The 25,898-nt window shown below is 62.4% G+C and overlaps 1 protein-coding gene across 8 annotated transcripts in view; it reads right to left on the bottom strand.

Moving 5' to 3' along the window:
• The window catches only part of CROCC2 (ciliary rootlet coiled-coil, rootletin family member 2), a 69,243-nt gene that overhangs the window by 4,517 nt on the left and 38,828 nt on the right, over window positions 1-25,898 (bottom strand). For 4 of the 8 annotated variants that reach the window (XM_010803941.4, XM_010803943.4, XM_010803942.4 and 1 more), the window contains exons 20-25: window positions 24,188-24,280; window positions 21,033-21,176; window positions 17,851-18,068; window positions 16,267-16,426; window positions 15,157-15,309; window positions 14,003-14,360 (exon numbers count right to left, since the gene is read on the bottom strand). In XM_010803941.4, the coding sequence (XP_010802243.1) occupies window positions 14,003-14,360; window positions 15,157-15,309; window positions 16,267-16,426; window positions 17,851-18,068; window positions 21,033-21,176; window positions 24,188-24,280 (1,126 nt within the window). Of the gene's footprint in view, window positions 1-3,309; window positions 12,971-14,002; window positions 14,361-15,156; window positions 15,310-16,266; window positions 16,427-17,850; window positions 18,069-21,032; window positions 21,177-24,187; window positions 24,281-25,898 lie in introns of those variants that run through there. The other 4 variants (XM_010803938.4, XM_010803939.4, XM_059885338.1 and 1 more) reach the window with 3 other exon arrangements.

Genomic DNA, 25,898 nt, shown 5'->3' with positions numbered 1-25,898 from the left:
ACTCATTAGCTGCTCCTCTCCTCCCCCCGGGCTCCAGGGCTGCTGCCCGAGGCGGTGCCATCTGGGCCTCCCGGACCCCCAGGCTCCCTACCCTGAGTGGCCACGGAGCCCTCGAGTTCCCCAGCTCAGCACAGGGTCATGCTGACTGGGCCTGGCTGGCCAACCCTCCTCTGCGGGAGGGTAAGTGGCCTTGTGTGGGTAGGCTGGCCGCTGGCTTTCAGTGACCGTCCTGATCAGCTGGCCCCTGAGCCTCCATCCTGACCCCAATTCTGTCCCCAGGGTCCCCGCCTCCCACTGCCGCCCCACTGACCTGGCCACTTCCCTCTGGAACGCCCTCCTGTCCCTGAGCCCACCTCAGCTGGACAGCGTGCCCCGGGTGGTGCCCTGCCGGTGGGGCCTTGCTGTCCTGCCTTGGGGCTTGAGGGCCAGTCTGCTCCGGAGCCCACCCTCCTCGTCATCACCAGCGGGGGGCACAGGCAGTCGTCAGCCCCTGCGGGAACCCTGCTGCCCCTGGTTCTGCTCGCAGGCACCCTATCCTGCCCTGCTGTGGCGGCGGCCTCTGCCTCTCCTCCCGCCCTGAGCCAGCCCTCCTCATTCCGCGTTCCTGTCCACACGGCCCCCACCCCATCTTTGTCCTTCCAAGTCCAAGAGCCCTGGGCACGGTCAGCTTCTCACGCATCCCAGCGGCCATGACTACGTGCTGATACGGCCAAGCCTGGCCTTTGTGTGCCCGGGTCCTTCTGCCCTTGGCTCAGGATACCCAGACAAGCCCTGCCCCACTGTGGAACTGGTCTGTGCAGGACCCCGCGGGGCAAGCGACCCTCAACAAGCTCAGGGATCCACCGGCCCATGGGGCCCCCACAAAGTCCAGGGTTGAACACTGGACCCTGTGCCCCCGTCTGAGAGGCTCTGGCTGGACACCATCACCAGGACCTTCATGAGGGACAAACCCTCCCTTCTCTGGCCAGGGCCAGCTCAGAGACAGCAGGGGCAGCGGCTGCACCTGGTCATCTGTGCCCACACTTCCGGGCACCAGGGCGGCAGGACACACACTCCAGGGGACTCGGGTTCCAGGGGTGGGCGGCTGCGTGCTAGGGCCACACAGCTCCAGGCAGCACTGGCTCACGCAGCGGGGACCACGTGGGATGGGAGGTGATTGCCATGACTGGGAGCTTCCCTGGGGACAGCAAAGGTAGGGCTGGGGTCACACTGCGGAGGGGCGGGGAGGTCCACGGGCGGCCTGCCAGCCCTGGGCTGACGCTGAGCTTGGCGGCAGGCAGACAGGCCCGGGGCAGGCATAGCCCCCAATCGCAGGTTGAGACAGAGAAGCCCATCCAAGCCTGTGCCTCCCCCGACCCAGGCCCTGCACGTCTCATTCCCTGTCTCCCCACCCCCATCTCTCCAGAGACCACCCCCTCCACCCCCCTGATTCCCGGGGCCTCGCCCGGCGCCCCGCGAGCTCCCCCTGCAGGCGGGCCGTCCGGGGCTCAGCGCGGCCGCCCCTCCCGCAGGACGCACCTCTCCGAACCGCGCGGCGCGAGCTCCCTGCTGCCGGGCCGAGCGCCTGGACAGAGCGCAGGCGGCGCGTGGACCAGACGCTCCGCCCTGAGGCTGGGCCCCTGGCCCGGCTCATGATCCTCCCTGAAGGTACATGTCCACTGTCCCCCTGCTGTCCTCGTCGGGGCGCCCGCCGTGGAGCGGCCAACCTCAGGCCCCCGACTCCCGGCGCGCCCCTCCCGCCTGGGTTTCCCCTGCTGTCCGCTGGGGGCTGGATGCCTGACGCCAGCCCCTAGCGTCTCCCTGGATGTCCCGTCACACACCGTCACACACCGAGGGACTAATTCTGAAGGAAGGCAGGACCATGCCCCCAGGGGCCCCTCCCCTGCCACCGGGGCTCCCGAGTGCCCTCAGGCTTCCAGCCCCTGCGCTGAGCGGCTGCTCCAGAGGCCCGCCCCTCCCTGCGCCGGGGCCCTGGCTGCGCCCCCAGCTCCCATCCAGCCCATCCAGGCCCAGCCGCAGCGTCTGGCTGCTCCTGGGGAAGGCAGACTCAGGCGATCCTGGGGGCACAGCCCAGGTGTGCTCCAGAGGACGCGACGGCACCAGGTGTCTGCCTGGACCACGTGCAGGGGCGGCGTGTAAAGAAGCAAGAACAGGCCGAGTACAGTGGGCACCCCTCAGACAGTTTGGTGCCACGTCTGGTGGGGAGAGTTCTAGAAGGAGGCCTTGTTGGCCTTCTGTGGGCAAAGGCACTTCCCTGTGGTCAGAGTGGCCTCGGAAGACAAGCGTCGTCCCTGCCCCACTCCCGGAGCTTGGAATAAAGACCCCAGTAGTCCTCGGAAGCTCGCCGGCCTGTGGGGCTTGGCCCTATGCCCACCACGTGCGCCCTGCTTCCTCGGGGCTCGTCGTGTGCTCCTGGGACGCTGGGGCTTCCTCCTCAGCCCGAGCCTGGTGCTGCCCACTGCCTTCCTAGCCTGACAGCCCAGGGCCACGAGCCCGCCCGCCCTCCACCCGGCTCAGAGCCTCGGTGAGAGGCGATGGTGCCCTGTGTCCGGGGCTGGAGCCAGCACAGTGGGCCTGGGCCTCTGGGAATGCATGGTGTCCTATTGTGGGCGGTTGAGCGGGAAGGTGGAGGTGAGGGGGCGAGGGAGGCGAACTGGGCTCCCCGAGATTGTCCTCAGGGAGCCCGCGGCGGCTCGGGCTAGGAAGGGGCGGCAAATGGACTTTAGAGCAGAGAGAAGAGGAGACACAGCCCCGGGAGGCTCAGCGAGCTGGCACAGCTCAGGAGGGACAGGGGGGCCCCTTGTACGGGATGCTCCAGAGGCCGGAGAATCAGGCCCCAAAGGACCCTCTGGACCGGACCAAGTTGCTGGTGGTCTCTGTGTGTGAGGCGGCGGGGTTGGGGCGCTGAAGGTCTGGGGACAGGAGGCGGGCAGCCCTTCCAGAAACCTGGCTGGGGGAGGGGAGACGGGACAGCGGCGAGGGGCGGGGTGTGGGTTGTGGGGGGCACAGAGCCAGAGAGGGGACCCGAAGGCAGAGACCCTGATGACCCACCAGGCTCAGCCCTCGGGTTACAGGCTCAGGCAGCAGACTCGTGGTTCACAAGGAGCGGGGTGACTAAGGGGCTCTCACAGCCTTTCCCGGTCAGTTTTCACTGAATGCGGGAGGAAGACGGGCTCAGGGGAGGGCAGGGCCGTGACTGGGGTCCCGTCCCAGGCTGGGTGAGGAAGGCAGGCAGAGTGGCCCTGCATGGATTTTTGGGGTTCTGACTATTTAGGACTTTAACTAAAGAAGGAGAGCAACGCTTGTACCTAAAATTGAAGTTTCACCCTTCTTTGTAATTTTGGAAATGACAGTTTTCTGTTTGTATACATTTTCCAGTAGAAAAGCAGAAGTTTCCCTCAAATATGGCTTAACCGTTTCACGGTCTTAAGGAGGCACAGGCACTCCTGTGGAGCATTACGCTGCTCTTGTGCTGACGCAGCTTGTACAGGATTCTGTAACTGGAATGATTGCGGTACTAATGGCATGGGCCCCCTTCATGTGCCCCACTGAGTCGGTCTCCTCCTTGGGTGGCTTTTCTGAGCCCTGATCCTGAGACAGGTGGGGGCTGGCCGAGCCAGCATCACCAGCCCACAGCACTCAGAGTGGGGTGCAGCTGCAGGCGTGCACGCCGCCCAGCCCTCCTGCCCAGGCTTGACAGCCCACTCCGGCAGCTCCTGGGTTTGAGGAAGGGGCTGGGGCTTCGTGTGCACCCTTGGACCAGCTCCCAGCCTGGGTTTCCGTCCTGTGGATGGGTGTGATGTGATTTCATGGGGTTCCTGTCGGGACCAAGGGAAGGATAGGAGAGCTGTGGGGTCCCCCCTCGTATGAGGGCTGCCGGAACACGGGGGTCACAGAGGCGGAAACGCCTCAGGCACCAGCACTGCAGGCGGGGGTGACACTCATCACCCAGCCTGTTGCACAAGAGCAGAGCCTGCTGCTACCCCCAGCCCGTCCCTCTGAGCTCTTGGGCTTAGGTCCTCAACCTTCTCATCCACTGGTGACTTGGATCGGTCTGTTCGTCGGTTGGGCAACGTCCAGTGCGGGTGGGCATGGGCGGCAGGTACAGCCGCCTGGTCCTGCCCTCTGGGAGCCTGGAGCCCTCTGGCCAGTCCTGGGACAGAACCGTCACTGGGAAGAGCTCACGTGTAAGGGGCAGAGCCCTTCTCTTCAGACAGTGGGCCTCAGCGGCCCGGACGGAGGCCATGTCTGCTGTGGGTTCCTGGCAGCTGGACGCTTCCGGACTCTGCCCTGCTCGCCTTCCGGCTCGCCCTCCCGCCAGCCTCTGCTGCTTTCACCACGATACTGATGCAGTCAGTTTTCTTATTCTCTTTCAAAATCCCTTGGAAAATCTCAAACATCTATTCTCTGTAAACTGCTATCAACTTGTCCAGTTTCCCTCCAAATGTACCACAAACAAGTAGACAAAACTGAACCAACAAACCAACAACCAAAATCAACAACCGAGAGAGCAGGCGCGTAAGCAAAGAGCAGATTATCTGGAAGCCGATCAAAAGCTTGTAACCGCCCAGAGCCAGCTCGCTCTCCAGTAAGACAAGTGACGAAAAGAGACACAAGCTTTAATTATTCTTCCATTAACAAATAACCTTTGAACGAAAGAAGAAATAAAGACACAAACTCCTAGAAAATTGGTTAAAAAAAAGGGAGGGGGGAAGAATTATATTGAAAACCATGATGAAGGAAAATGGGCTAATATTGAATACGTTTACTATTGAAAGAATAAGCCCAAACATAAATACATCACTTATATAATCAAAGAAATCAGAAATGTTACAACAAAAAGAGGATGTTATTAGGGATAAAAATGAACAAAAAGGAGAAAAGAGATAAAAGTTAATTCTTTGAAAAGGCCAATAAAACAGATGAACTGTTGGCAAGTTAAATAGAAACAAAAATCTCTTAACATCAGGGACAGAAACAGATGTAACTACAGATATAAATGAAATCTAACTACCAGTCCATCCTAAAGGAAATCAACTCTGAATATTCATTGGAAAGACTGATGCTGAAGTTAAAGATCCAATACTTTGGCCACCTGATGCGAAGAGCTGACTCATTTGAAAAAACCCTGATGCTGGCAAAGATTGAAGGCAGGAGAGGAGAAGGGGACGACAGAGGATGAGATGGTTGGATGGCATCACCGACTCAATGGACATGAATTTGAGCAAACTCCGGGAGATGGTGATGGACTGGGAGGCCTGGTGTGCTGCAGTCTGTGGGTTTGCAAAGAGTCAAACACGACTTAGTGAATGAGAAACAACAACACATGTAAATAATGGTTAAATATGAGAGTGATTCCCTGGTGGTGCATTAAAAAATATGGGATGAGTGACTTCCAAATGTCAAAAACTGACCCCAGAAGAGATGGAAAACTGAAACAGACCAAGGGGGAAGAGTTGGGAGAGGGAATTCAAATGGTTATTTAAGACGACAGGCGAGGCAGGGAGCTTGCGGGTAAGTTCAATGCAGCCTTTCGAGAAAGCTTAACTCTGAGGCAGTTTAGACTCTCTCAGGTGACAGAAAAACATGGAAAGCTCATCAATTCATTTTATGAAAATAAAATACATGTAACATATTAAAGAACTCGGGTAAGTATGGCACCCTAAAGGAACACAGACATTCTTGATCAAACATTAGGAATCCACTCCAGCCACAGCGCGGGCCAGTGCCTCCGGCCCGGGAGGCCGAGCCGCTCCCCGCTTTGCTTCTAGAACCTGGACGGAAGCCTGATTCAGGCCCTGGAGGCAAGCTCTCTGTGGAAGAGGAGGGTGTGGAGGGCGTGTGGCGACCTGGTGGACGTGGCGTGCCTGGGTGCCAGGAGGCCGCCGCGAGCCCTCCGAGCCATTGAGGCCGTGACCTGGCTCTGGGCCGAGGACAGCCTCGGGCAGCCTCTCCCAGTGGGCGGGCGCCAGGCCCCCCGCTGCGCCTGCGCTGGCTGGGCCACCAGCGGCCTCCGGGCCCCCGGGGGCCTGTGTTCGCGCGTGTCCTAACCTCAGGGCTCGGGTCTGTGTTGTTGATCCATTGAATTCCCAGGGTAGCCCTGGAAACGGCGGGAAGCGGGGGGTGGTTTGTTCTCAAACAAGAATCTTACTGTTTGCATAGCACAGCCTACCATTTAATTAGAAAAATATGTTTTTAATTAACTTTCTCTTGACAAACACATTGGCTTATGTGAAACGGGGGAAAATCCAGTCCGTGAAAGTGAAAGATGTTGTAAAAGGCAGGCCTCGCTCTAGCTCACACTGGCAGCCTGGCCACCTGGCCTGGATGCGCTGTGGGTGTGTGGCCGTGAGTCCTGAGTGCCCGGCCAGCGGGAAACACTGCAGCTCAGGTTCCCTGGGAGTGCGGGCGTGCCAGGGGCCTCTGCTGACTTAGGGGCGCCTGAAACCCCTCCCCGGCGCCCACTGCAATGGCCAGCAGATCACAGAAACTGGGAAACTTTCCTCAGAGCTGGAGTCAGGGACTTTGAGGGTTCCCGAAAGATGGAGAACAGATGAAGCCAACTGGCCCCAAAATAGGAGAATCGATAGTTGCCAGGGTTCTTAGAAAAATCGGACATAATATGCATAGATTTCAGCACACATGCTCTGCTAAACACTTGGCCAAGCAAAAAATGAGTGTGGGCAGAGAGATGGAAACAACATCCTGAACATGCTGTCAGCACCCGAGTGGAGCCCATGTGGGGACCCATGTAGGAATCCCATGTGGGACCCCCTTGTAGGGACCTCAGAAGTCAGGCTGGAGGGGTGCAGGGGTTGGGGGTTGACCTTCAGGGACCAAGGTCATAGGGGTTGAGTCACCAGGAAGGGCTCCAGCTGTTCTCTGAGGTCAGGCCGCACTCCCTATTCCCGGAACAGAAAAGTTCTGGGGGACTCAGCAATGCCTCTGGTGCCACTCCCGCACATCTCCTCATATCTCCCCACATCTCCACACATGTCCCCACATCTCCCCCACATCTCCTCATATCTCCCCACATCTCAACACATATCCCCACATCTCCACACATCTCCTCATATCTCCCCACATCTCCTCATATCTCCCCACATCTCCACACATGTCCCCACATCTCCACACGTCTCCCTACATCTCCACACATGTTCCCACATCTCCACACATGTCCCCACATCTCCACACATCTCCTCATATCTCCCCACATCTCCACACATGTCCCCACATCTCCACACATCTCCTCATATCTCCCCACATCTCCACATATCTCCACACATCTCCTCATATCTCCCCACATCTCCACATATCTCCACACATCTCCTCATATCTCCCCACATCTCCTCATATCTCCCCACATCTCCACACATCTCCTCATATCTCCCCACATCTCCTCATATATCCCCACATCTCCACATATCTCCCCACATCTCCTCATATCTCCCCACATCTCCACACATCTCCCCACATCTCCACACATGTCCCCACATCTCCACACATGTCCCCACATCTGCACACATCTCCACACATGTCCCCACATCTCCACACATGTCCCCACATCTCCCCACATCTCCACACATGTCCCCACATCTCCACACATGTCCCCACATCTCCACACATGTCCCCATATCTCCCCACATCCCCACACATGTCCCCACATCTCCACACATGTCCCTACATCTCCACACATCTCCTCATATCTCCCCACATCTCCACATATGTCCCCACATCTCCACACATCTCCTCATATCTCCCCACATCTCCACACATGTCCCTACATCTCCACACATCTCCTCATATCTCCCCACAGCTCCACACATCTCTTCATATCTCCCTGTGTCTCCACACAGGTCCCCACATCTCCACACATCTCCTCACATGTCCCTACATCTCCTTGCATCTCCTCATATCTCCCACATCTCCACACATCTCCCCACATCTCCACACACGTCCCCACATCTTCACACACGTCCCCACATCTTCACACATCTCCTCATGTCTCCACACATCTCCCCACATCTCCTCATATCTCCATATATCTCCCTATATCTCCTTATATCTCCACACATCTCCCTATATCTCCTCATGTCTCCACACATCTCCCCACTTCTCCCCACATCTCCTCATATCTCTATATCTCTCTCTATATCTCCACACATCTCCCTACATCTCCTCATATCTCCCCACATCTCCACACATCTCCTCATATCTCCCCACAGCTCCACACAGGTCCCCACATCTCCACACATCTCCTCACATGTCCCTACATCTCCTTGCATCTCCTCATATCTCCCACATCTCCACACATCTCCCCACATCTCCACACACGTCCCCACATCTTCACACACGTCCCCACATCTTCACACATCTCCTCATGTCTCCACACATCTCCCCACATCTCCTCATATCTCCATATATCTCCCTATATCTCCTTATATCTCCACACATCTCCCTATATCTCCTCATGTCTCCACACATCTCCCCACTTCTCCCCACATCTCCTCATATCTCTATATCTCTCTCTATATCTCCACACATCTCCCTACATCTCCTCATATCTCCCCACATCTCCACACATCTCCTCATATCTCCCCACAGCTCCACACAGGTCCCCACATCTCCACACATCTCCTCACATGTCCCTACATCTCCTTGCATCTCCTCATATCTCCCACATCTCCACACATCTCCCCACATCTCCACACATGTCCCCACATCTTCACACACGTCCCCACATCTTCACACATCTCCTCATGTCTCCACACATCTCCCCACATCTCCTCATATCTCCATATATCTCCCTATATCTCCTTATATCTCCACACATCTCCCTATATCTCCTCATGTCTCCACACATCTCCCCACTTCTCCCCACATCTCCTCATATCTCTATATCTCTCTCTATATCTCCACACATCTCCCTACATCTCCTCATATCTCCCCACAACTCCCAGTGCTCCCCACATCTCCCCCCGTCTCTACACATCTCTCCGTGGCTCCCCCACACCTCCCCATGGCTCTCTCATGTCTCCCCACGGCCCCCCGTGGCTCCCCTTGGAATCTGGCTCTCTGCCTTTCCTTTGAGCCTGAAATGTCTGGGCAGAGACGCATGAAACCCCTGATGGGTTCCTCTGTACCCCAGCTTGGAACAAGACCAGACCAGACCCCCTTCTTGAAAGAAGGAAAAAGAATTAGCAAGTGAGTTGCTGTCAGCTATGGTTCAGGAGAGCAGCCAGTCCCCAGAGTCTGATCTGAGGGTCTTGAATTGAAAAGTGAGAAATGCGAATCGTGTCAGAAAACGGTAACTGACTTTCTCAAGAAGGTGAGACCAGAGCCGGAGCCAGAGAGTGAACCATCCTCAGTGAAAACATGAGGGCTTGCCCAGGGCCTCGGGGAGGCAGGGAGAGCAGCCAGGGCGGCTGAGCTCTCTGAGACCCTGAGTGCCCAAGCACGGTGACAGGAAGGTGAAGTTCAAGGTCAGCAAGGAGGGCGGGGCCGAGCGGAGGGCGGGCTGCAGCGAGGTTTCAGTGGGAACCGCCCAGAGCAGAGCAGGCTCTGTAGGCCCAGAGGCACAGGTGTACACGCTCTGCAGCTGGGAGGCCCAGGGTCCAGCCAAGGGGTCCCTGAGCTCAGGAGATGCACGCTTTCTCTTCACGCTTAACACTGAGCGGCAGGCAAAGTGCTTCCGTTACAGTGCCGCCTGCCCCAGAGGCGACCAGGAAGGGGAGGAGCTGTGACGCCACGTGCAGACGCTGGAGGGAAGGGGGGCTGGGGTGGGGGAAACACGCATACACGGCCCCCAAGTAAAAGGACACAAAGGGGGCGTCACGGCAGGGAGTGTCCTGTCAGCGACGGGAGAGAAGCAGAGTGCAGTCAGCACACAGCTTTAATTTCTTCGAGAGACGGGAACACCGGAAAACCTGACCTGCCTCCCAAGAAACCGTGTGCAGGCGGAGAAGCAACAGTCAGAACCTGACACGGAACAGCAGACTGGCTCCAAATCGGGAAAGGAGTGCGTCAGGGCTGGATATTGTCACCCTGCTTGTTTAACTTGTATGCAGAGTACATCATGTGAAATGCCAGGCTGGATGAAGCACAAGCTGGAATCAAGATTGCTGGGAGAAATATCAATAACCTCAGATATGCAGATGACACCACCCTTATGGCAGAAAGCGAAGAAGAACTAAAGAGCCTCTTGATGAAAGTGAAAGAGGAGAGTGAAAAAGTTGGCTTAAAGCTCAACATTCAGAAAACGAAGATTGTGGCACCTGGTCCCATCAGTTCATGGCAAATAGATGGGAAACAATGGAAACAGTGACAGACTTAATTTTGGGGGTCTCCAAAATCACTGCAGATGGTGACTGCAGCCATGAAATTAAAAGACACTTGTTCCTTGGAAGAAAAGCTATGACCAAACTAGAGAGCATATTAAAAATCAGAGACGTTACTTTGCCAACAAAGGTCCATCTAGTCAAAGCTACGGTTTTTCCAGTGGTCATGTATGGGTGTGAGAATTGGACTATGAAGAAAGCTGAGCACTGAAGAACCAATGCATTTGAACTGTGGTGTTGGAGAAGACTCTTGAGAGTCCCTTGAACAGCAAGGAGATCCAACCAGTCCATCCTAAAGGAAATCAGTCCTGAGTGTTCATTGAAAGGACTGATGTTGAAGCTGAAACTCCAGTACTTTGGCCACCTGATGCGAAGAGCTGACTCATTTGAAAAGACCCTGATGCTGGGAAAGATTCAAGGCGGGAGAGAAGGGGAAGACAGAGGATGAGATGGTTGGATGGCATCACTGAGTTGATGGACATGAGTCTGAGTGAACTCCGGGAGTTGGTGATGGACAGGGAGGCCTGGCATGCTGCAGTCCACGGGGTCGCAGAGTCGGACACGACTGAGCGACTGAGCTGAACTGAAGGGAGGCTGACGAAGTGACAGCCAAATACACACAGAGCCAAGTGCAGAGTCCAAGGTCGGGGTGGTGGGGTGGGGTGGCACTGCCAGCACGGAGCAGAGTAGAATTCAAGACAAATAGCGTGGGACAGGGCACAGAAGCTTCCAGTTCACGTTAGACAGAGCGTGTCACAGAAATCAGAAATTAAAGACTGATAGAAATAAGAGGAGACATTGCCTCCCAGTAATTGTAGTGGGAAAATTCAACATGTGATTCTTAGCTCTGATAAACTCAGGAGACAGAATGCGGATGGAATATGTGAAAGTTGCATTTGTGAGGTTAATTTAATAGAGACATTTTGAAAATTGTAACCTGCAAACAGGAAACGGCTTTTAAATGTGCGTGGAACAGATACACGTGAACATACATGTGAAACGGAACACAGCCTGGGCCCCTCCTCTGCTCTCTCAGCCCCTCCCCCAGTGCCTGGGCACCTCACAAGCTCCCAGCCAGGACCTGGTCCCACGGCGGGTAAACCTGACCCCCGACCCCGCACACTTGGAGAGCGCCTAGGCTGGGCCAGTGTCACCTCTCCCTGCCCTGAGAGCACAGATCTGGGCGGTTGCAGCCTGTCTTGACCCTGCCCCTTGCTCGCTGTGCCTTGGGGGCCAAGTTGCTCCCTGCTCAGGCCTCAGTTTCCCCAGTCTGTAAAGTAAGGGCTGGACCACCTCAAAGATGCTCTGCTCTGGTCAACCCTGAGGAGTCAGTTCTGTGGGGCCCAGTGTGCCTGGGGGCCATCTGCTTCAGCCAGCTCAGCGGCCTCTGACCACGTGCAGCTGAAACCTCTCCTTCCTCAGCAGCCCTCTCGGCCTCCCCGTCCCCCCACTGCCCTGGGGTGTGGGTGCTCGCCACCTGCAGCCTCCACCTCTTATAGCCCGCCGCACATGCTGGGTGCCTCGCCTGCAGCCTCGGGAGCGCCTCCTCCTGCAGAGCCCACATGGCTTGTGCACTGCTCAGCTTGTCCTCCACCTGGTGCCAGCCTGGGGGGCAAGCGGGGCCACTCGCCTGGCTCCCAGGTTCGGGAGGCACCTGCATGGCCCGGGAGACTGAGGCGCCGTGGGTCTAGGTGGCCGACACCCAGCTGGTGGAGAGGCCTCCGTCTGATCGTCCCCTGCTCTACTTGTCCTGCCTGGAAGCTGCAGGTCCCTAGGGGAGGTGATCCTTGCCCGCCCAGCCTTCTCTCCTTCTGGCTTTGCCCCCGGAAGTGGCCGACACCCAGCTGGTGGAGAGGCCTCCGTCTGATCGTCCCCTGCTCTACTTGTCCTGCCTGGAAGCTCCAGGTCCCTAGGGGAGGTGATCCTTGCCCGCCCAGCCTTCTCTCCTTCTGGCTTTGCCCCCGGAAGTGGCCGACACCCAGCTGGTGGAGAGGCCTCCGTCTGATCGTCCCCTGCTCTACTTGTCCTGCCTGGAAGCTCCAGGTCCCTAGGGCAGGTGATCCTTCCCCGCCCAGCCTTCTCTCCTTCTGGCTTTGCCCCCGGAAGTGGCCGACACCCAGCTGGTGGAGAGGCCTCCGTCTGATCGTCCCCTGCTCTACTTGTCCTGCCTGGAAGCTCCAGGTCCCTAGGGCAGGTGATCCTTCCCCGCCCAGCCTTCTCTCCTTCTGGCTTTGCCCCCGGAAGTGGCCGACACCCAGCTGGTGGAGAGGCCTCCGTCTGATCGTCCCCTGCTCTACTTGTCCTGCCTGGAAGCTCCAGGTCCCTAGGGGAGGTGATCCTTCCCCGCCCAGCCTTCTCTCCTTCTGGCTTTGCCCCCGGAAGCCCCTCCGTTGGACGCTGTGGTAGGCCCCGGCCTGCCTCCTGAGCAGACCCAGTAGGGGGGGGTACAGAAATGAGGCGGGGTGACCAGCAGGGCAGCGGCCCTCTCTCTGAGGGGGTGACGCAGGGCAGGGACCTAGCGGGGGAAGGGCCACGTGACTGCAGACGAGCTGGGCGCCGTGGTCTGGAGGCCCTGGAGGTCTCTGGACTAGACTCTCTTGTGATGCGGAAGCATGGCTGAGAAAGACCGCCGGCTGCCAAGTGCAAAATGCCCTCGGTGGGTGTGTGCTCTGAGGGCAGCCCCTGGGGCCCAAGCCTGGCGTTTCCTAGGCTGACCCGCGCCATGGCACCCGGGGCAGGGCAGAGGTAGGAGGTCCCCTTCTCTGCCACGGCCAGCGCCTTCTGCAGCTGCCCTATGCGGCTGAGGGCCCAGGTGGGCTCGCTCTCGGCCTCGCCCTACCAGGCGCTCAGGCCCCCCGCCTGGGAGCGCCAGACGTCCTGGGGGGGACTGAGGTTGGGGGCAGCCCGTGGGTGGGCAGACAGTCCACATGCCCGGCTGGTGGCTGGTGGTGGGGCAGCTCAGGGCTGCTCGGGGCAGGGCTCATGGGGGTCCCCAGGGCAGCAGGGTGGGGGCTTGGTCCCCAGAGTGCAGGTCACCGAAGCACTCTGGGGTAACCTGGCCAGCCCCTGGGATGGGTCCTCGGAGGATGGGCCCTGTGGCTGGCGGAGCACAGAGACAGCTGGACAAGGGGGAAGCTGGGCTTCCAGTGGCTCAAGTGTTTAGTGGTGTTTGTCCCACTGGGTCCCGCCAGGGTCTCAGCAGAGCCAGGGGGGACAGACAGAAGGCCTGCAGCCCAAGTGAGAGTCTCCTCCCCGCCCTGCTAAGCCCCCCGGGCGTGTCCTAGCAACTCCCTTTACCCTTCCCACTGGGCATCCCACAGCTTCTGCGTCAGGTCCCTCTGGGCGTCCCTCATGGAGGCCCGGGCCCCTTCTGCCCTGCGGGCTCCAGGGCCGGGCGAGAGCCACCAGAGCAGCGAGCGGGACCGGCCCTCTGAGCCTGAGGACAGAGGCGACCGCTGGGTGCGCTGGGGGTGCAGTGAGGGTGCAGATGGCCACTGGGAGCGGTGGGGGCGCGGACTACCGCTGGGCACGGTGGGGGGTGGACACAGAGGCACAGGCGCCCCGACCCCTCACGCTGCTGGCCTCACTCTCAGGGAGTGAGGGAGAGCCCCGGGGGGGCTGGGGCGCCCCGGGTGGGTGAGAGGGTGGGCGTGGAGGGCACTGACCTCTGCTGGGGGGCCCTGCTGGCTCAGGAGAGGCCACAGGGCTCCATCCGTGGAGCCCCACGCTGGGGTGGAGCATGGACCACAGCTGGCCCCGCTGGTCCTCCGTTTCCCGCTGGGTGCCCTCGGCGCGGGCCGGCTCCTGTTTGAGGCCGTGGGCCCGGCCACAGGCCCTGTCCGGGCGAGCCTGGAGGCTGTCGGCCACGCCATCGGCCTGCAGCAGCTTCCGGGCAACGCCACGCAGCTCAGCCCAGAGGGCCCGCTCGGACCCTCGGCTCTCGCAGAGCTGCCGCTCCAGGTGCTTCTCCCGGGTCTTGGCCTGGGCCTCCACCTCTGCCAGCATCCGCCGCAGCCTCCGGACCTGTGGGACGGGTGTGGGGGCTCCAGACCCTCCAAGACTCACCAGGCATCTCGGCCTCACCCCGTCCTTGGGGTGTCACAGCCGGGGGACCCTTGACTTGCCTCCCAAAGCATGTCTGGCAGCGGGGACCCCTGAGCCCAGGTGGGGAGAGCACCCCAGGACCACCAAGCAGGTCCCGGCAGGCAGCATAGAGCCTGGCTGGCAGCCACACGACCCTCGCCAGAGAAGGTGATGGCCAAAGGCCGCCTGCTCCGGGGCCTGTGTGGGGCCAGCCCCAGGCCAGTCTGCCACAGCTCACCCGCTGTCGTCCTGAGTCCAAGGCCCCCGCCATGGGCTTCCAAAGGGGTAAACAGGACCAGCGGAATGCTGTCCCGTCAGCACACGCAGGCCAGTGGCCAGGCCACCCCTCCTCCCGATCACTTCACTCCCACCCCCCAAGCCCCCTGCCCCCGACCAGGACCTGTCCCCAGGGACCTCCCGCTGGGCCACTGTCCTCTCCTTCCTCTGGGTGGTGCAGCCCCGGGGCAGACGGGCCCTCCCTGACCCAACCATGCCTCTGCAGCGTCCGCCCTGTCCCTCCCAATGCGGACACCCTGTCTGCTGCTGCAGACCCTGCCCACAGCCTGACCTGTGCCCCAGCCCCCAGGGTGCCCCTCTGCAGTCGGCTGAGGGGCCTCTGAATACTCGTGAGCAAACGGGGAATAAATGCAGCCGCCCCCGCCCCTCGGGAGGTGCCCGGGCCCCCACGCACGGCCCGGTTCCGGCCAGACGGAAGCCCCGGGTGCTGGGCGCCCACCTCCCACTGCGAGTCCTCGCGGGCGGCCTTCGCCTCAGCCACCAGCGTCTGCAGTGCCAGGGCCTCCTGCCGGCTTGGCTCCTGGGCACCCCGGGTCTGCAGCCGCACCAGCTCCCGGCTCTTTCTCTGGTTCTCTGCCTCCAGCGTCGTCACCTGGACATGGAGGGGCCACTGTGATGGGGCTGCCTGGGCCCCTGTGCCAGAAGGGGCTGGGGTAGTTGGCGAGCTGTGCTGACCCCCGCCCCTGCTCACATGCTCTGGGGAGAGGCCCCCCTCTCGGGCAGCAGACGGAATGCAGGGAGGCTGAGTCACGCCCCACTCAGGGCTGCAGTCTGCTCTGCGCCCTTGGGAGAGCAGGCTCCAGGAGCTGACCCCTTCAGCCACTCTCCAGCCCCTGCTGGTGCCTGCCATCTTGAGGCCGGGACCCTGAGGAGCCCAGAGAGGTGAATGATGCCTGGTGTACAGGCCACATGAACAAGGAGTGTACTTGTGCCTGTCCCTACAGCGATTCACCAACTGCAGTGTCTGTAGAAAGCTGAAAAAGTGTGTGCTCACGTTTGGCAGGCCTCCCACACGAGGGGGGCTCTAGGACCCCCCTGGGGTGAGCTTGAGACCAAGGCGGTTTGTCAGTGGCTGCGGCCTCAGAAGCCAAGGCCGGCTGATGAAGTGGTTGGTGCCCATCTGTTCACGCTGAGCTCGGAGGCAGCATGATGGGAGGAGCCCAGGCCACCTGGGGGTCGTGGGCACTGCCTGGCTGAACCCCCACAGCCAGCATCAGGCACCGGGTGCCAGAGAAGGTATGTCAGGAGAATCCCACCATCTGTCCCTCCGCCCCGTGTGGCTGGGTCTCCTTGGTGTGATCTTTGTGGAGCAGAGCCGTGCTAACCCCTGGCTGGATTTCTGGCTCCCGGGCTCCATGGGCATCAGGGCAATTGTTTTAAGCCAGGGAGTTTGGGGCTTGCCTTTATGTCTCGCTGGCAGGCCCAACCTGGGCTCCGTGGGTCTGAGCCGCACTGCAGCTGCGGCTCCCAGCCTGGGGACAGTGCCCTGGGGGCCTGGAGGCGGGAATGGGGCTGCTCCTGGGGTGGGGGCCCAGGGTGGCGCCCTCACCTGTCTGCGTAGCTCCTGGAGCTGCTGCTGGGTGTCCACGGCCGCCCGCTCCGCCTCCCGCAGGCTGGCCCGCAGCTCGCCCGCCTGCTTCTGGGCCGATGCCCAGGCCTCCTCCAGGACCAGGACCTTCTGCTCCCTCTCCTCCGTGGAGCGCTTGAAGCTGAGTGGAGGGGTGAGGGCGGGCTCAGGCTGGGGAGCGCGGGGCGGCTCCGGCACCCCCAGGGGACCGTCCTGGAGACCAGCAGGCCGCCATCTCCCTACCTGCCATCCTAGCTTCCCAAAGCCCAGCCTCTGCGGGCATGCTCTGTCTGGGTCGGACTCTGCAATGGCCGCACCGCTCGCCAGGGCCATGTCTCAGCCCCTCCCCGGGTCTCAGCCCCCTCCTCAGGTCTCAGCTCCCCCCGCCCAGGTCTCATACCCCCAGGTCTCAGCCCCCTTCCCTGATCTCAGCCCCCTCCCCAGGTCTCAGCCCACCCCCCCTGGGTCTCAGCCCCCCTCCCTGATCTCAGCACCCCCTCCCCAGCTCTCAGCCCCCCTCCCCAGGTTACACACCCTTCCCGGGTCTCACACCCCTCCCCAGGTCTCACACCCCTCCCCAGGTCTCAGCATCCCCTCCCTGGGTCTCAGCACCCCCTCCCCGGGTCTCAGCCCCCTCCCTGGGTCTCAGCCGCCCGCTCCCCAGCTCTCAGCCCCCTTCCCTCATCTCAGCCCCCTCCCCAGGTCTCAGCCCACCCCCTCTGGGTCTCAGCCCCCCTCCCTGATCTCAGCACCCCCTCCCCAGCTCTCAGCCCCCCTCCCCAGGTTACACCCCCTCCCCGGGTCTCACACCTCTCCCCAGGTCTCACACCCCTCCCCGGGTCTCAGCATCCCCTACCTGGGTCTCAGCATCCCCTCCCCGGGTCTCAGCACCCCCTCCCCGGGTCTCACACCCCTCCCCGGGTCTCAGCATCCCCTCCTCGGGTCTCAGCACCCCCTCCTCGGGTCTCAGCCCCCTCCCTGGGTCTCAGCCGCCCGCTCCCCGGGTCTCAGCCCCCTTCCCTGATCTCACCCCCTCCCCAGGTATCAGTGCCCCCACTCCCTGGGTCTCAGCCCCCTCCCTGGGTCTCAGCTCCCTTTCCCAGGTTACACCCCCTCCCCAGGTCTCAACCCCCCTCCCCAGGTTACACCCCCTCCCCGGGTCTCAGCCCCCCTCCCTAGGTCTCAGCCCCCTCCCCAGCCCCGTCCCGGCCCCCATGGCCCCTCTGAGGCTCTCTGTGAAGGCCGCAGCACCCTGCAGGCCATCCTGCCCCTGGGGGGCCTCCTTCGCTCCCCAGCCCTTGGCCGTCTCCTTCCGGCCGCTCGGGGCCTGTCTCCCCTACTGGACGGAACTCCTCAAGGGTGGGGACAGGCCCGCGACGTCCCAGCCTCCCCTTCCCAGGCCTGCACTGTGGACTGTCTGGGTGGGCAGCTGGCACCCGGGCCTGGCTGGTGGGCCCTCTGCACCATCGTCGGGCCCCGCCCTGTAGGACAGCCTGTGTCCCACCGCCCTGCCCCCGGGGCCTAATCGGGCTGGCTGGAGGGAGCTGCTCCTGGGGGCCGCCCTACCTGGCCTTCTCCTGCTCGGCCCGGCGGAGGGTGGCCCGCAGCTCGGTGTTGGAATCCCGCAGTGCGTCCTTCTCTCGGGCCGCATCGGCCAGCGCCCGGCGGGCGTCCCGGGCCTCCTTTTGCAGCCCCTCCTGGGTCTCCTCGCTGCCCTGCAGCTCCCGGTGCAGTGCGGCCAGCGCCTCGTGGGCCTCGTCCAGCTGTGCCCGCAGCGTCTCGGCCTGAGGGGGAGCGGGTGGCTCTAGGGGCGGTGGAGGGCCACGGGCCGGGGTCTGGCTGCAGCAGTGTCCCCTGCCTCGGGTCCTCCAGCCTTGAAGGAGAAGCAGGAGGCCTGGCTTTGCCCGGCCCACTGAGGCTGCAGGGGAGCTCCTGGGGGCCCATCCCAGACCCCAGCAAAGAACACCCCGACCCTTTCTGATCCTGAAGCACCACTGGGCTCCCTCCCCGCATGCCCGGGACGTGGTCGCTGGCCAGCAGGGCCTGTGAGGGACATAGCTCTGCCCACAGTGTGCACTGGCCCCACCTGCTGTCCCTCAGGCCCACTCTTGTCCTTCAGTGAGGATGTGGGGCCCCGGCCTGCCCGCCCCGGTGTGGACAGACGCCTCGTACCCTGGACTCTGGAACCCTGCCCCGTCTGCGGCCTCAGCTCCCACTTGGTGAAGGGGGCGTGGAGAGACAGGGTGTGGAAAGATGGGATTGTGGAGAGACAGGACCGTGGAGAGATGGTGGAGTGGGAGACGTGGGGAGTGGAGGGACAGGTCAGTGGAGGGACAGGACCGTGGAAGGATGGGCCGTGGGGAGGGCTGTCTCTGGGCAGGCTCCCTGATGATTCTCCGGCTGCAGCAGAGCCACCGGGGCCAGGCTGTTGCCGTCTCAGGAGCGGGTGTTGGGGCCTGCGCCAGCATGGAGGGCCTCAAACCCCAGGGAAGGCTGTGGAGCAAGTGGCGACCTCAGGCTGCCCTGGGCCTGTGTGCCGAGCCAAGCCGGGAGACGGGGCAGGTGCGTCCTTGCCCCCTGCCAGGCCTGTGCTGGCCCCAGAGAAGGGCACTCGCCGCGCCAGAACTGCGGTCTGTGTCACCCCATAACTGGGGCCTCCTCACCCACAGCTTCCAGGCAGGGCCTGGGGAGTCAGTGGTTTTGTGAGTCTGAGAGCTCAGCTGAACCGCGGGTAGGGGGGTCAGTGGTCCAAACTGCCCTGGGACACAGGTTGCCTGCAGACCCCTGGGCTCAGCCCCTGCTGGGGGGCCTGGAGGGGACTGCAGACCCCGGGAAGGGGCAGACCATCCTGGACGCAGGGACTGTGGGGTGGGGGCTCGCCGAGGCTCGGCCAGGACCTCGGGTCTCCCCTCTGACCAGGGAACCCTGGAGAAGGCATGTCCCCCCCCTGCAGGAAGAGAGGGAGGAAGCCTCCAGGGGAGCCACGCAGAGTGGTGTCCGGCGCCGGCTTGAAGCGAGCCCACTCTGGCTACTGCAGCGGGGCACTCTGCGGGTCTCTGGCCCGCTGGCTCCCGCGTCCGCCCACGGTTCCTGTTGTTCTGTTTTTTGGGAAGGGCCGCTCTCCGCTCCCCTCCCGCCCCCCACATGTGGGAGCCACAACCGTGAGCAGCGTTTTCCGCCGAGCTCAGCAGAAATCCACCCTGAAGGTCAAGCACCAGGGAGAGGGCCTATCCATCATAAAAAGCTGTTTTCATTTCCCAGGGCTGAGGAGATGAAAACAAGCAAAACAAACGCGGGCCCCTCCCCCCGCCGCGTGAGAACAGCCATCCCTTTTACAGGAATCTTACGGCCAAATCGCTTAATGTGATTATAATAATTATTTCTTTACTAGAAATTGTATAAACAGCCTCTTTTGAAATCTCCTGCAGGGAGGTGACCCGAGGGCTCTGCATGGAGGCGGGAAAGCAGGGGAGAGGCTGTGCGGGCCCCAGCCCTGCGTGTGAGCACACGGAGCATGTGGCGTGTGCATCCACACACATCTATGTGTCCACCCGCGTGTGTGGTGCACGTGCACGCGAGTGTGCATGGACTCGTGCATGCTGCTTGCTGCACGTGTGTGTTGTCCATATGTGCTTGCATATGTGAATGCATTTACGTGAGCTGTCACTGTGTTCCTCTGCATGGGAGTGTGTTCTTTACATGCATGGAGGTGTATGTGCTGCATATGAGCTGCGTGGTGGGTGCATGCACACACACACACAAGCATGCACACACGCGTGCACACATGCACACATACGCACGTGCGCACACATGTACACACGCACACATGTGTGGACCTCAGGCAGGGCTGCCAGAGGCCTGGATGTCCCTCCAGTTTAAAGGCTGTGAAATGTTATGGTTTCCATGGTGACTCTGGGCCAGCCTGGCGCCTGGGAGGGCTCTCCAGGCTCCCTCTCTCTGCCATTGTTCCCCTTGCCCCCCTTACCCGCTTCAGCCTCCCCATCACCCCAGCCCTTTCCTGGGGCCCCTCTCCTTTCTGGGGGCAGCGATCAGGGAACCCAAACTCCCCACGAGGCCATGCTCTCCCCCTTTACCCCAAGCACGGATGTGCCCAACCTCCCCGGCTCCTCCCCCTGCTGCCCCCCGTGTTAAAGCCTCACTCTGCTTCCCCGTGTGGTCGCTGACCAGGCCTGACTTTGAAATCTGTTGAAAAGAGACCTTTCTCTTTGGGGCCAAAGTAAACAGGCTGTCATGTTAAATCACGCTCTCTTCCTCTGGCGGCCCCACTTGGGGTGCCGGGGGTGGGCCCAGCCCCTCTCCTCGCTTGCTGCGCCCCTGCCAGCCTTGGCACCCGGCCCGGGAGTGCATGAGGTCGCGGGCCCCGCAGCCCCTCCCCACCCCGTGCCCTCCTGCCCTCCCCCCTGCAGGCGTCCCTGGGCCTGTCAGAGCCCTTCGTCAACACCTCCCCGATCTGCCTGCTGAGCCCGCTCACCCGCCCGCTCGCCTGCCTGGGGCCTTTCCTGGCCGGGCCCCCCCAGGACACCTCACCCGGCTCCTGGAGCCTGCAGCTGGCCTCAGGGCCTTGGCAGGGTAGCACACGGCTGCCCCCAAGCACACCTCTAACCCCGACCCTGGAGCTGCGTCCAGGGTGGGCAGTGCCCCTCGCCCAGGGTCTCTCCACTGCTGGTTGGACGTGGCCCCTGGCTGGGGTCCCTGGTGCCCGCAGGAGCCCCCATGCTGCCCCTCACCTCTCTCCCTGTGCTGCTCCGCTGGGCCACCAGCGCCCGGAGCGTCTCACGCAGGGCCCTGGCCTCCGTCTGGTGGGCAGAGATGGCATCCTCAAACTGGGCCTGCAGGGCCTTCAGCTCTGAGGCCACGGTGCTGATGGTGGCCTGGGGGGTGCAGCAAGCGGTGTGGGGTCAAGGGGCCGCCCCACGTAGGGGCAGCAGGCGGTCCGCTTTGGCCCCTGCACACCGTCCTGGGCCAGCTGGACAGCTCACTCAGGCGCCGCGAGGCAGGGTTGCCACTCTGGCTGACCCGGTGCTGGGTCCTGAGGGGTCACAGTGGTGAAGGGCGTGGGGGCGTGGTGGGGGGCAGAGGCCCCATGTGGATCCCACGGAAGAGCTGACTGCTCCCAAGCTTCCAAGCAGGACGTGGCATGGGGGACGCCCAGCATCTACCCAGCTCTAAGTGCGTAAGAACTCGTGACATGCCTGGGAAGGGTTGGGGGCTCTGCCTGCAGCCCTTGGGCAGGGTCATCCTGGTTCAGACCCTGCGGCCAGGCCCCTAGCTCGGACACCCTTTGGGAAGGGCCCAGCTTGGCCTGACTCTGCTTTCCTGTGGTCCCAGCCCAGGGTGCTCCCTCTGCTGACCAAGGGGCGCCCAGAGCAAGAGCACCCTGCTCCTTGAAGCCCCTCCTGTTGTGCACGGGACGCCACCTGCTCTCTCTGAACTCAGGCCCAGCCCAGCCTCCCCCGTCCGGGGCCCTGCTGCTGCCACCACTGGGGCTCTGGGGGTGACCCCCAGGACCCCTGGATCCACAGGCCGGTGCTCGAGGGCTCTGGCGGGGGGCGCTCCATCAGGCGTGCCCCCGCTTTCGGGGAAGGAGCCCTGCCGGTGCCGCCTGTACCCCCGGCTGCCCCTCTGCACTGAGAAGTGCACCTTGCCCGTCAGGTCTGGCTGTGCCCCTAGGGTGGCCCCAGGGAGGCTGCAGCGAGTGCTCTGTGTTGCCCGGTGGGGAGGGGTGGCCCCTGTGGTGGTGCGCCACACGGCATGGCCACAGCCCCTCCACCCGCGGGGGCCTGCTCGCAGGTCACCAACAACTGGTGTTCCCTGGTTGCCTCTTCTTCCCATCCTCCCCCTCCAGTGGATTTTAATTTCCAGGCCGAGGTGACGAAAGAACCTTTTATGAGCTCCTAGAAGAGTTGGGCTGGCAGGCGCCTCCACCCCAGTCAGCTCGAGGGAAGGCTCCCAGGGGACCCTGCCAGCGGGGGCTTCAGCTCCTGGGTCTTGGGGGTCTTTCCTGGTCCCCTGACCACAGGGTGGGCCGAAGGAGCAGCTGGGCAGAGGTCGGGGAAGCGAGCCCCCAACCCCAGGGAACTTCTACAGCCCTCCAGGCTGTGCCCATGGAAGGGCCATCTGGCCTCGGGCGTGGGACCGATCAGGGCGGGGGCTCCCGGGAGAGATGCTCTTGGGCAAGACTTTCCCGGGTGCCAGGAGCTGCTCTGCTCAGTGATCCGGGGATCCAGGTCCCGTGTCAGGCAGCAGGGGGTGAAGAAACACCCTGGCAGCCAACTCCTGATTGCAACACTCCTCCTCCCAGCCCAGTGCCCCTCTCCCCTCCACCCAGCGGGCCCCCTGCACCCCTCCCAGCCCAGTGCCCCTCCCAGCCCAGTGCCCCTCCCCCTGCCCAGTGCCCCTCCCCTGCCCAGTGCCCCTCCCCACCCAGTAACCCCCTGCCCAAGGCCCCTCCCCCTGCCCAGGGCCCTCCCCCTGCCCAGTGCCCCTCCCCCTGCCCAGTGCCCCTCCTCCACCCAATGCCCCTCCCCCGCCCAGTGCAGTACCCTCCCCACCCAGTGCCCCTCCCCCCGCTGTCTGGTAAGTTGGCGCAAACTGCACGGCCTCCCCGGGTCCTGTCTTCTGGGCGGCCAGCCCTCGGTCAGGAGGCACATCCACTCGGCCTCTTGTGGGCAGGCCCCAAGCACGGCCCTGCTCGTGGGGTTAGCTCTGGGCTTGACCCTGCAGCCCACGGGCCGTCCACTCACTCATTTCTGGATTCACTGAGTCGTTCACCAACAGAGGAGCATCTAACCCTGCGCCCCTGGGGCTGGGGACACATGGGGCACCAGTGGGGAAGGTATGTGGCCAGGCCGGGAGCACAGAGGCAGGAGGCAGAGGGGACAGGGTGCGGCCCGGCTGTACCAAGGGAGTGCCCTGAGGGGAGCAGGGAGCCGGGCCTGGCCTCGCCTGTGATCAGCCCTGACCCCTGCAGGGGTTCTGTCCCCCAGCCCCAACCCTGCCCTGAGCCATCACCCCTGCCCCTCCTATCTGCTCCCCACCAGCCCCCCGGGGTCCTGCCTGACCGCACCAGCTGCCCGAGCCCTCCCCCTGTCCTGCCACCCTGCCCTGCCCCTCCTCCAGAGCAGCCCTGGTCTCTGCGGCACCCCACTCCATAAATGGGCCCACGGGCTGGGGGCATAGGGCCCAGGGGCCTACCCTACTCCCCGGAGTCTTGGTTGCTGTTGCCTGCCCCACCCCCAGACGTGGACTCCTGAGGAGGACTTGGGGCCCCAGGTGGCCAGCCGGCTGCCCGCAGTGGCCTCCATGCCCTGTGGGCCTCTGTCCACTGGCCCAGGCGGGCAGCTGCCTGCTGGGGTCTCCCGGCCCCTTGGATGCCCCCTCCCGCCCTGCTCGGAATTCTCTGCAGGGTCTTTTCCGGGCAGTCTCTGCCTCAGGTCCAATGCGGCCTCCCCAGCTGCGCTTGTCCGCTGAGAGGGGACTCTCCAGAGAGTCAGCCGAGGCCTCTGAGCCTCTGGCAGCCGCGCCTCAGCATGCCAGGGGGGCTAGCGGCACAGACCCGGGCTCTGTCCCCCTCTTGCTGGTGTCAGGCCCTCCCCTCTGCGGCTTCTGCAAGGGCGTGGGGCCTGCCCACCCTCCCCTCCCTGGTCCACTCCACGCTCCCCACCCCATCCCGTTCCATCGCCTTTTCGTCCCATGGAGACACTGTCCCCCCGGCAGGGAGCCTGGGTCATCTGGGGGAAACTGAGGTTCAGGTGGCTGGGGTGGGGTGGAGGGGAGACCCCCCGGGAGCAGGCAGGGAGCGGGTGCCTCTGGGGTCCGCTGTGCCTGCTGGGCCGTGTGGGCGGCCAGGCCAGGCGTCCGGCTCTGGCCCGGAGGGGCTCACCTCGGCTTGTTCTTGCTGGCCCTGGGCCTCCTGCCGTACCAGCTGCAGCTCCCCCCGCAGCCGGCTCAGCTCCGCGTCTCGTAGAAGCAGGGCCTGAGTGACAGGGGTGGGGCGCTCCTGAGCAGGCTGGGGGCTCTGATGGGGGGCTCAGTGGGGTGCTGGGAGTCACGGCCCCGACACCAGGACAGCGGGCTCTAGGAGCAGGGAGCCCCTCGGAGGCAGCTGAGTCCTGGGGGGGCGGGTCCCACCTGCGCCCCCCTCGTCTCCGCCCAGGATGCCCCCCCTCCACCGGCACCTGCCCAGTACCTGCTCTTCCCCAGCGTAGGTCAGGGGGCTTCATGGACCACCTCCTCCCTGGAGCTCCCCACCCACCCCAGGCACAGAGCAAGAACCACGGACAGGTCTTAACCTCCCCAGACGCTCTGCGTCGCTGAGAGTGAGGGGTGGGCAAGGGCCCCCCGGGGGTGCCACATCGCACCCACTGGCCCCAAGGTGGAAGGGCCCTGCTCTGTCGCCAGGCTGGGAGGGGACTCAGAGTGACTCGCAGTCAGTCACAGACATGCCTCCCCCCACGCCAGACCCATCGGGACCCCTGAGAGTCCTGTCACAGTGCGACAACCCACATGTGCGTGTTTACTTATCTGTTCAGTCACTCAATGGTGCGTGCTTCAGGACGGCACGGGAGGGCAGCCTGGAGGCATGTGTGTATGAGCCTGGGTGGGATGCCCTGCTTCCAGGGTCTCCAATGATTATTTCTAGCGTTACTGATATCAGTCGCAGAACTCCCACCAAAGGGAGGCCAGCAGAAGGAAGGGGGGTATCCCTGTGCCCCCCAGGGTGTCATCAGCCGTGGAAAAGGCCCATCTAGGGGGAGGGGGTCTGGGAGAAAGGATACGTGTGTGTATGACTGAGTCCCTGTGCTACTCACTGGGAACTGCAGCACTGTTAATCGGCTGCATCCCAATACAGAGTGCTTTCGTGTTAAAAAAAAAAGACCACGTGTGACTCAGTGTGGAAGGACCCATCTGGTTGGCGATCCCAAGAAGAGAAAGGCCTGGGGTGCTGCCTGTGCCGCAGAGGTGGGCACAGCGCTGTTGGTGCCCGCCTGCCGGTCTGTGCGCAGCCGGGGGAGTGTGGAAACCCCGAGCGTCCCCAGTGAGGGGCTTCCGTTTTGGACCCACCCTGAGACCGCACCTGAGCTTGTGATCGGGGAGCCGCAGAGAGGCCCCCACTCAGCCTAGGGAGGAGGCTGATTACACCCATGCAAGCCAACCCCAACAGAACCCTGAACTTGCGGGTTTAAGCATCCTGATTTGCCAGCAGGTGACCTGCCCTGACTGTGAAGAGACGACCCTTCCCTGGGTCTCTCCACCAGACTTGTCCTGACCTGCGTCCTTTACAGCGAAACTGTAGCTGCGAGTCGTGCTTCCTGGAGTCCCGCGGGCCACTCGCGGGCAGCAGAAGCTGAGGGGCTTACCCAGAATCTCACACCGTCCCTGGACGTCGGTAGGGTGCCTCCAGGTCCTCCTTTGCCCCCCACCCTTGCAATGCTGCCACCCTGCAAACGCTTGCTTCCTTCCTCCCAGGATGCAGGAGAGTGGAACAGCAGAGGACACGGGCTTTGGTGCCCAGCAGGTGCACGGAGCCACTCCGGGCAGGTTATTCACCGTCTGCGAATCTGTTTCCCACCAGTCAAGGGGGCCCCGAAACA

This window comes from Bos taurus, chromosome 3, assembly GCF_002263795.3.
Source record: "Bos taurus isolate L1 Dominette 01449 registration number 42190680 breed Hereford chromosome 3, ARS-UCD2.0, whole genome shotgun sequence".
Classification (NCBI taxonomy): domain Eukaryota; kingdom Metazoa; phylum Chordata; class Mammalia; order Artiodactyla; family Bovidae; genus Bos; species Bos taurus.
This window is presented reverse-complemented; position numbering and strand designations above follow the sequence as displayed.